The sequence below is a fragment of the Entelurus aequoreus genome, linkage group LG03, assembly GCF_033978785.1.
Source record: "Entelurus aequoreus isolate RoL-2023_Sb linkage group LG03, RoL_Eaeq_v1.1, whole genome shotgun sequence".
NCBI lineage: Eukaryota > Metazoa > Chordata > Actinopteri > Syngnathiformes > Syngnathidae > Entelurus > Entelurus aequoreus.
Window position 1 is genome coordinate 93,092,781 of NC_084733.1, and position 11,046 is coordinate 93,103,826.

Genomic DNA, 11,046 nt, shown 5'->3' on the forward strand with positions numbered 1-11,046 from the left:
ATATAAAAACAGTTACATAGAAACTAGTAATTAATGAAAATTTGTAAAATTAACTGTTAAAGGTTAGTACTATTAGTGGAGCAGCAGCACGCACAATCATGTGTGCTTACGGACTGTATCCCTTGCAGACTGTATTGATATATATTGATATATAATGTAGGAACCAGAATATTAATAACAGAAAGAAACAACCCTTTTGTGTGAATGAGTGTAAATGGGGGAGGGAGGTTTTTTGGGTTGGTGCACTAATTGTAAGTGTATCTTGTGTTTTTTATGTGGATTTAATAAAAAAAAAAAAAAAAAAAAAAAAAAAAAACGATACTGATAATAAAAAAAAAACGATACCGATAATTTCCGGTATTACATTTTAACGCATTTATCGGCCGATAATATCGACAGACCGATATTATCGGACATCTCTAATGGTGGCTATGGAAAACACTAACCTATTTATTATTAACTGTCTGGAATGGACTTATGCTGTCTTTAAGTTAAAGATGAAGTGGAATGGTAATTGATTTTGGTGACACCTAATGGTCACAATAACTCACGACACAGTGAGTTGAATGATGTGAACACATTTGTTACTGGATACTCTCTAATACAATTTGGATCTTTCAGCATTTTGTGTTGCCGACCCCTGGTCTAAACGGAAACGCGACGTGAATGCCACTTTTAAATCATCTTTAGCTACTTCATTGGACCGAATTGTTGGTGCTTCAGGCTCCAAATATCGATTCCGAAGAAATAGTGATCGTTGAAAGTCCGGAATTGATGTGTCCGCTCTGGCGTATTTGTTGACGTGTTATGTACATTGCGTAAGTTGTTTACGTAAGTGAGTTGAGAAACAAAGCTAAAGTAGATCCTCTACTTCTTGCGCATATGAGTCAGCTGTGCACTTTGGTTCAGGCGTTGGAGCCAGCTCACTGTGTCAGGGTTGGGGTTGAGCAGGTCAAGAAGTGTGTTCTGAGGTGGGCGTAGGGTGGGGTTACTGGTGGAGTATGTGGTGATGCAGTTTGCTCAGTGTGGCCACATACTGTATGCCGGGTGCTGATTGGCGCAGACCCCAGCGGTACATGTCGGAGTTCAAACGGCCGACTCCAGTTCGTAGACGATTTAGAGCTACCCATTCTCTGCAAGGCAGGTTTGCACCTGGTGGCAACAACGTGTTAGGGCATACTGTAAATTGAGTGGGTTGTGGGGTTCTCCATCTGTCAAGGATGTCGATAGTGGACCCACAAAGTGTTGCCTCATGGCGGGAGATAGGGCGGTGAAAAAGGCAGGCGTTGGCAGTCAAGTTGAGAGTTCTGAGGTTGTGTAGGGATGGTTCACATCCAGCAAGGCCTTGTTCACCAGTCTCTGTGAGTAGTCTTCTCAGCGAAGAGGTTCAATGCCGACTAACACTGGCAGGAAATCAGATAGGGTGGGTCGTAAGCAGCCAGTGATCATTCTCAAGGTGTCGTTCAGTTTTTTTAGTGTGGACACTTTGGCACTGTAGACTCGGGCCAGGGCGCCAATGCGAAGGGTGGACAGATTGCTTCCCCAGATGAGCCTGCCAGATGACGAAGGAGGTTATCCCTAGATAACACTTTGGCACGTAGAGATTCAAGGTGTTGCCTGAAGGTCAGTATCTAGTTGTACCCCAAAGTATGTTGGAGTAGGCCGACTCTAGTTCGTAGACAATTTAGAGCTACCCATTCTCTGCGAGGCAGGTTTGCGCCTGGTGGCAACAACGTGTTAGGGCACACTGTAAATTGAGTGGGTTGTGGGGTTCTCCATCTGTCAAGCATGTCGATAGTGGACCCACAAAGTGTTGCTGCATGGCGGGATATAGGGCGGCGAAAAAGGCAGGCTTTAGCGGTCAAGTTGAGAGTTCTAAAGGTTGTATAGGTGATGGTTCACATCCAGCAAGACCTTGTTCACCAGTCTCTGAGTAGTCTACTCAGCGAAGAGGTTCAATGCCGACTGGAAATCAGATAGGGTGGGTCGTAAGCAGCCAGTGATAATTCTCAAGGTGTTGTTCAGTTTTTTTAGTGTGGACAGGTAGGATTGTAGCAGAGCTGACCCATTAAGGTTGACTGTAAGCTTCCTTATTGTTGAGGTGGAAAACTGTAGCGGTGGTTTTGCCATGCACAGCTTCAGTCTCTAGGTTTTGAGATAAGCAGCTACCAGTGCCATGTCTGCCGAAAGCACTTCTACGGTCTACCAGAGTGAAGAAGAGCGAGGTCGTCGGCATATCCGTGCTGCAGAGATATTGTGCATGGCAGGTCACTAATGTAAATGTTAAATAACATAGGGGCCAGTCCTGATCCTTCTTAGGGATCTTGTGCGGCAGGACTGTCCATCGCTTGTCTTCAGTATGAAACTGCGATTTGCGAGGATGTTGGTGATGAATCGCACTAGGTTGCAATCAGGGATGATTCGGAGGAGTTTTAGAATCAGGCCCTAGTGTCACCACTAAGGTGACGCCCGCCTTTCAACCCCTATTTCAAAGCTGACTCCAATGTCATTTCAAAGCTTCAAAATGTGTTGTACAGTGCTCTGTCCTCGTGGACCCCCAACTTCCTAACACACAAGCAGGCTTCAGTCGCGAAGCCTGCTTGTGTGTTAGGAAGTTGGGGGTCCACGACTAGTTCCAACCGGGCAAAGATGAGTTGTTCGAAGAGCTTGAAGGGGACGCAGAGGAGTGAAACAGGGTGGTAGTTTTTTGGGTCAGTTGTAGGTTTGCTTGGTTTTGGCAGAGCAATGACGGTAGCCTTCCGCCAGATCTTGGGTATCGACTGACAAAGGAGACAGGAGCCAGTCCAAGCATTTCTGGCCGCAGTGTATAAGAAACATAGGTGGGATGTTGTCAGGGTCTTGGGCCTTTCCACTCTTTACCACCACACCTAGTGTGTGTGTGACAATCATTGGTACTTTAACTTATTGGAAAGGCTGAGAATGGTACTGATATGTGGCCATCGACTCTTCAGCTGAAAATGGTACTGATATGACCATCGACTCTTCAGCTGAGAATGGTACTGATAATCGACTCTTCTGCTGAGAATGGTACTGATATATGGCCATCGACTCTTCAGCTGAAAATGGTACTGATATGACCATCGACTCTTCAGCTGAGAATGGTACTGATAATCGACTCTTCAGCTGAGAATGGTACTGATAATCGACTCTTCCGCTGAGAATGGTACTGATATATGGCCATCGACTCTTCAGCTGAGAATGGTACTGATATATGGCCATCGACTCTTCAGCTGAGAATGCTACTGATATGACCATCGACTCTTCAGCTGAAAATGGTACTGATATGACCATCGACTCTTCAGCTGAGAATGCTACTGATATATGGCCATCGACTCTTCAGCTGAGGATGCTACTGATATGACCATCGACTCTTCAGCTGAGAATGGTACTGAAAACCGACTCTTCAGCTGAGAATGGTACTGATATATGGCCATCGACTCTTCAGCTGAGAATGGTACTGATATATGGCCATCGACTCTTCAGCTGAGAATGCTACTGATATATGGCCATCGACTCTTCAGCTGAGAATGGTACTGATAATCGACTCTTCAGCTGAGAATGGTACTGATAATCGACTCTTCAGCTGAGAATGGTTCTGATATATGGCCATCGACTCTTCAGCTGAGAATGCTACTGATATGACCATCGACTCTTCAGCTGAGAATGGTACTGAAAATCGACTCTTCAGCTGAGAATGGTACTGATATATGGCCATCGACTCTTCAGCTGAGAATGGTACTGATATATGGCCATCGACCCTTCAGCTGAGAATGCTACTGATATATGGCCATCGACTCTTCAGCTGAAAATGGTACTGATATGACCATCGACTCTTCAGCTGAGAATGCTACTGATATATGGCCATCGACTCTTCAGCTGAGAATGCTACTGATATGACCATCGACTCTTCAGCTGAGAATGGTACTGAAAACCGACTCTTCAGCTGAGAATGGTACTGAAAACCGACTCTTCAGCTGAGAATGGTACTGATATATGGCCATCGACTCTTCAGCTGAGAATGCTACTGATATATGGCCATGGACTCTTCAGCTGAGAATGCTACTGATATATGGCCATCGACTCTTCAGCTGAGAATGGTACTGATATGACCATCGACTCTTCAGCTGAGAATGCTACTGATATATGGCCATCGACTCTTCAGCTGAAAATGGTACTGATATGACCATCGACTCTTCAGCTGAGAATGCTACTGATATATGGCCATCGACTCTTCAGCTGAGAATGCTACTGATATGACCATCGACTCTTCAGCTGAGAATGGTACTGAAAACCGACTCTTCAGCTGAGAATGGTTCTGATATATGGCCATCGACTCTTCAGCTGAGAATGCTACTGATATGACCATCGACTCTTCAGCTGAGAATGGTACTGAAAATCGACTCTTCAGCTGAGAATGGTACTGATATATGGCCATCGACTCTTCAGCTGAGAATGGTACTGATATGACCATCGACTCTTCAGCTGAGAATGCTACTGATATATGGCCATCGACTCTTCAGCTAAGAATGGTACTGATAATCGACTCTTCAGCTGAGAATGGTACTGATATATGGCCATCGACTCTTCAGCTGAGAATGGTACTGATATATGGCCATCGACTCTTCAGCTGAGAATGCTACTGATATATGGCCATCGACTCTTCAGCTGAGAATGCTACTGATATATGGCCATCGACTCTTCAGCTGAGAATGGTACTGATATGACCATCGACTCTTCAGCTGAGAATGCTACTGATATATGGCCATCGACTCTTCAGCTGAAAATGGTACTGATATGACCATCGACTCTTCAGCTGAGAATGCTACTGATATATGGCCATCGACTCTTCAGCTGAGAATGCTACTGATATGACCATCGACTCTTCAGCTGAGAATGGTACTGAAAACCGACTCTTCAGCTGAGAATGGTTCTGATATATGGCCATCGACTCTTCAGCTGAGAATGCTACTGATATGACCATCGACTCTTCAGCTGAGAATGGTACTGAAAATCGACTCTTCAGCTGAGAATGGTACTGATATATGGCCATCGACTCTTCAGCTGAGAATGGTACTGATATGACCATCGACTCTTCAGCTGAGAATGCTACTGATATATGGCCATCGACTCTTCAGCTAAGAATGGTACTGATAATCGACTCTTCAGCTGAGAATGGTACTGATATATGGCCATCGACTCTTCAGCTGAGAATGGTACTGATATATGGCCATGGACTCCTGGTGCTTGCCATAAGCTGGTTGTTTCTTGCTTGATGGATCAGGGGTGATGCTTGTTGGTATTCTTGAAGCAGCCATTTGCAAGGAGCTGTGCAGCTATGGAGTTGGCTGTCGCTGGGCATTGAGAATGTCTGGAGCTTCTACATGTAAGGCGGTTAAAATTATTCCAAGCCTTCCTGCTGGAGTTAGTCAAATCAATTCCTGGCACCGTCTCCTCCCATCCCATAAAAAGATTACAACCTTCCCAAATATACCACGCTATATCAGTGGCCTAGTGGTTAGAGTGTCCGCTCTGAGATCGGTAGTTTGTGAGTTGTGAGTCATACCAAAAACTATAAAAATGTGACCCATTACCTCCCTGCTTGGCACTCAGCATCAAGGGTTGGAATTGGGGGTTAAATCACCAAAAATGATTCTCGGGCGCGGCCAAAATATATTTTTTTAAATGACACCATTGCAAAGACCTGGGTAAACACTTTACAATGGTATTCGAACCAATGTGACATACCAAAAATTAAGGGAAATAGGAATTTTTGAAAAGTGAACTTCAAAACATAGCTCCCTTATTATTTGTAATAAATGCATGAAATAAAAAGTAAATGTATTAGTTAAGTAACCCAAAGAAAATCACTTAATGGGAAAAATTTGAAAGTTTCATTTTTAATAATTTGAATAAGTTGAGTAGAAACGTTACAATTACCAGGAAAAATAGCTCTTAACTCTTAAATTTTCAAATGGGGTTTTCAACAGAGGATACCTTTTTGAAAAGGCAATCTAAAAACAATATTTCCATAGAAAACATAACATGCCATTTAGAGTGAATAACTGCATTATACTATGATACTATCTGATCATAGAGTATTTCTCTAAAGATTGAGTAGATATGCAAATTGTGTGTGGGTTGGTGCAGGTGTACCTAATGCACAGAAAGTGTCCAGGTGTGGGTGTAGTCCAACTTCACCTGTATTGAGTTTATACCCGTGGCGTGCCAAACACTGAGTCACCCCATTTTTGTTCTCTTCTTTGCCCCAGAAGGACAACACCACTGGCATGGAGAACTTGTTTTTTGTCCCAGAGTGCACCACCCTGACAGAAGACGACAATTGTCAGTTGGGTCAAAGCGCCAGGACTAGTACTGGTACCAGATATCTCACCCTTCCACTTTGGCCAGCTTGTTGTCCATGACGTGGGCCATGGCGTTGGCCAGGTCCCGCCTGATGTGCCCCACTTGACTGCCGTAGATGTTGGCCACCATCACAGCGTTGCGGTCGTACGGATTCTGGGGCTCGCGCACCAAACCGACCATCTCGCCCTGGTTGACCTGTCCACACAACATGATGGCGTTAGCTCACTGGACGCGGAACAATGTGTTGGACAAAAGCAGTGAAGTTGTCACGTTGTGTAAATGGCAAATAAAAAGAGAACACAACAAATCCTTTTCAACTTATATTCAATTGACTAGACTGCAAAGACAAGATATTTAACGTTCGAACTGGGAAACATCCCACAGGTGAACAGGCTAATTGGGAACAGGTGGGTGCCATGATTGGGTATAAAAGCAGCTTCCATGAAATGCTCAGTCATTCACAAACAAGGACGGGGCGAGGGTCACCACTTTGTCAACAAATGCCTGAGCAAATTGTTTAAGGACAACATTTCTCAACCAGCTATTGCAAGGAATTTAGAGATTTCACCATCTACGCTCCGTAATATCATCAAAAGGTTCAGAGAATCTGGAGAAATCACTGCACGTAAGCCATATTACGGACATTCGATCCCTCAGGCGGTACTGCATCAAAAACCAACATCGGTGTGTAAAGGATATCCCCACATGGGCTCAGGAACACTTCAGAAACCCACTGTCAGTAACTACAGTTGGTCGCTACATCTGTGAGTGCAAGTTAAAACTCTACTATACAAAGCGAAAGCCATTTATCAACAACACCCGGAAACGCCGCCGGCTTCGCTGGGCCCGAGCTCATCTAAGATGGACTGATGCAAAGTGGAAAAGTGTTCTGTGGTCTGACGAGTCCACATTTCAAATTGGCCATGTAACTCAGTGGTAAAAATGCCACTGTGACAACTTTTTTGCGATGTGTTGCTAAGTTCATGATTATTTGCAAAAACTAACAAAGTTTCTCAGTGTGAACATGAAATATCTTGTCTTTGCAGTCTAGTCAATTGAATATAAATTGAAAAGGATTTGTTGTATTCTCTTTTTATTTACCATTTACACAACGTGACAACTTCACTGCTTTTGTATACAAAACCTATTTGCACTTAGTACCCGGTCCTATTTGCACTTAGTACCCGGTCCTATTTGCACTTAGGTGCACTAAGGAGAGTTGACTTGACACAGGTGCAAATAGGACCAGGTACTAAGTGCAAATAGGATCAGGTACTGAGGAGTGGACTTGACACAGGTGCAACTAGGACCAGGTACTACGTGGAAATAGGACCAGGTACTACAAGCAAATAGGACCAGGTACTAAGGAGAGTGGACTTGACACAGGTGCAAATAGGACCAGGTACTATGGGCAAATAGGACCAGGTACTACAACCAAATAGGACCAGGTGCTAAGGAGAGTGGACTTGACATGGGTGCAAGTAGGACCAGGTACTAAGTGCAAATAGGATCAGGTACTAAGGAGAGTGGACTTGACACAGGTGCAAATAGGACCAGGTTCTACGTGCAAATAGGATCAGGTACTAAGAAGAGTGGACTTGACACAGGTGCAAATAGGACCAGGTTCTACGTGCAAATAGGATCAGGTACTAAGGAGAGTGGACTTGACACAGGTGCAACTAGGATGAGGTACTACATGCAAATAGGACCAGGTACTGAGGAGAGTTGACTTGACACAGGTGCAAATAGGACCAGGTACTAAGGAGAGTTGACTTGACACAGTTGCAAATAGGACCAGGTACTACAAGGAAATAGGACCAGGTACTAAGGAGAGTTGACTTGACACAGGTGCAAATAGGACCAGGTACTAAGTGCAAATAGGACCAGGTACTAAGGAGAGTGGACTTGACACCGGTGCAAATAGGACCAGGTTCTACGTGCAAATAGGACCAGGTACTAAAGAGAGTTGACTTGACACAGGTGCAAATAGGACCAGGTACTACAAGGAAATAGGACCAGGTACTAAGGAGAGTTGACTTGACACAGGTGCAAATAGGACCAGGTACTAAGTGCAAATAGGACCAGGTACTAAGGAGAGTGGACTTGACACCGGTGCAAATAGGACCAGGTTCTACGTGCAAATAGGACCAGGTACTAAAGAGAGTTGACTTGACACAGGTGCAAATAGGACCAGGTACTAAGGAGAGTTGACTTGACACAGGTGCAAATAGGACCAGGTACTAAGTGCAAATAGGACCAGGTACTAAGAAGAGTGGACTTGACACAGGTGCAACTAGGATGAGTTTCTACGTGCAAATAGGACCAGGTACTAAGGAGAGTGGACTTGACACAGGTGCAAATAGGACCAGGTACTACGTGCAAATAGGACCAGGTACTAAGGAGAGTTGACTTGACACAGGTGCAAATAGGACCAGGTACTACGTGCAAATAGGACCAGGTACTAAGGAGAGTGGACTTGACACAGGTGCAAATAGGATGAGGTACTACGTGCAAATAGGATCAGGTACTAAGGAGAGTGGACTTGACACAGGTGCAAATAGGACCAGGTACTAAGTGCAAATAGGATCAGGTACTGAGGAGAGTTTACTTGACACAGGTGCAAATAGGATGAGGTACTACGTGCAAATAGGACCAGGTACTAAGGAGAGTTGACTTGACACAGGTGCAAATAGTACCAGGTACTACAAGCAAATAGGACCAGGTACTAAAGAGAGTTGACTTGACACAGTTGCAAATAGGACCAGGTACTAAGGAGCGTGGACTTGACACAGGTGCAAATAGGACCAGGTACTAAGTGCAAATAGGATCAGGTACTAAGGAGAGTGGACTTGACACAGGTGCAACTAGGATGAGGTACTACGTGCAAATAGGACAAGGTACTAAGGAGAGTTGACTTGACACAGGTGCAAATAGGACCAGGTTCTACGTGCAAATAGGATCAGGTACTAATGAGAGTGGACTTGACACAGGTGCAAATAGGACCAGGTTGTACGTGCAAATAGGACCAGGTACTAAGGAGAGTTGACTTGACACAGGTGCAAATAGGACCAGGTTCTACATGCAAATAGGATCAGGTTCTATGTGCAAATAGGACCAGGTACTAAGGAGAGTGGACTTGACACAGGTGCAAATAGGATGAGGTACTACATGCAAATAGGACCAGGTACTAAGGAGAGTTGACTTGACACAGGTGCAAATAGGACCAGGTACTAAGTGCAAATAGGACCAGGTACTAAGGAGAGTTGACTTGACACAGGTGCAAATAGGACCAGGTACTAAGTGCAAATAGGACCAGGTACTAAGGAGAGTGGACTTGACACAGGTGCAAATAGGATGAGGTACTACATGCAAATAGGACCAGGTACTAAGGAGAGTTGACTTGACACAGGTGCAAATAGGACCAGGTACTAAGTGCAAATAGGACCAGGTACTAAGGAGAGTTGACTTGACACAGGTGCAAATAGGACCAGGTACTAAGTGCAAATAGGACCAGGTACTAAGGAGAGTGGACTTGACACAGGTGCAAATAGGATGAGGTACTACATGCAAATAGGACCAGGTACTAAAGAGAGTTGACTTGACACAGGTGCAAATAGTACCAGGTACTACAAGCAAATAGGACCAGGTACTAAGGAGAGTTGACTTGACACAGGTGCAAGTAGGACCAGGTACCAAGTGCAAATAGGACCAGGTACTGAGGAGAGTGGACTTGACACAGGTGCAAATAGGACCAGGTTTTAGGTGCAAATAGGACCAGGTTCTATGTGCAAATAGGATCAGGTACTGAGAAGGATGGACTGGACACAGGTGCAACTAGGATGAGGTACTAAGTGCAAATAGTACCAGGTACTGAGAAGGATGGACTGGACACAGGTGCAAATAGGATCAGGTACTAAGTGCAAATAGTACCAGGTACTAAGGAGAGTTTACTTGACACAGGTGCAAATAGGACCAGGTACTAAGTGCAAATAGGACCAGGTACTAAGTGCAAATAGGATCAGGTACTGAGAAGGATGGACTGGACACAGGTGCAACTAGGACCAGGTTCTAGTTGCAAATAGTACCAGGTACTGAGAAGGATGGACAGGACACAGGTGCAACTAGGACCAGGTACTAAAGACGGAGGTCGTGGTGGATACTCACCACGCCGCTGTAATATCTGAGGCCGACTACGGTGCCCTGGATCTGGCCAAAGAGGACGTTGCCCTCCGCGTCCGTCTCATCGGCTGCTGCGGCTCTGATGGCCTGAGAGAGGCTGTTGGTGCGGTCTAGGCGCTCTGAGAAGAGATCCACGTCGCTGTAGCGGTCCCAACTGAACCAGCTCCTCCGGAAGGCCATGTCGCCTGCACAGGTGAGGTGTGCACAGGTGAGTGAGCGCCACAGGTAACACAGGTGATGGACGAGCTAAGTGCTAGCAGCTATGTTGACTAGACAGTAGCAGTTAGCTTAGCTGGCGGCGGCGGCGGGATAAGTCTTAGTCGATCCTGCGCGCACGTTTCACAGCTCGTCTGGTCGGCGGACATAAAGTGTGCGAGTTGTTTGTCATCAACACATTCCGACTTGTGTGTTTCCCTGGCTAACAGGCGACTTTTCAAAGCGACGTCGACGTGCGTGATGACGCGCGCGCTTTCTTGCCGCCTC

General features: G+C 45.3%; 1 protein-coding gene across 4 annotated transcripts in view; it reads right to left on the minus strand.

Annotated features, from left to right (window-relative positions):
• The window catches only part of hltf (helicase-like transcription factor), a 53,953-nt gene extending 42,907 nt beyond the window's left edge, over positions 1-11,046 (minus strand). For all 4 annotated transcript variants that reach the window (XM_062043257.1, XM_062043258.1, XM_062043256.1 and 1 more), the window contains exons 1-3: positions 10,549-11,046; positions 6,413-6,579; positions 6,220-6,344 (exon numbers count right to left, since the gene is read on the minus strand). In XM_062043257.1, the coding sequence (XP_061899241.1) occupies positions 6,220-6,344; positions 6,413-6,579; positions 10,549-10,743 (487 nt within the window). In that variant the 5' untranslated portion in view covers positions 10,744-11,046. The remainder of the gene's footprint in view (positions 1-6,219; positions 6,345-6,412; positions 6,580-10,548) is intronic.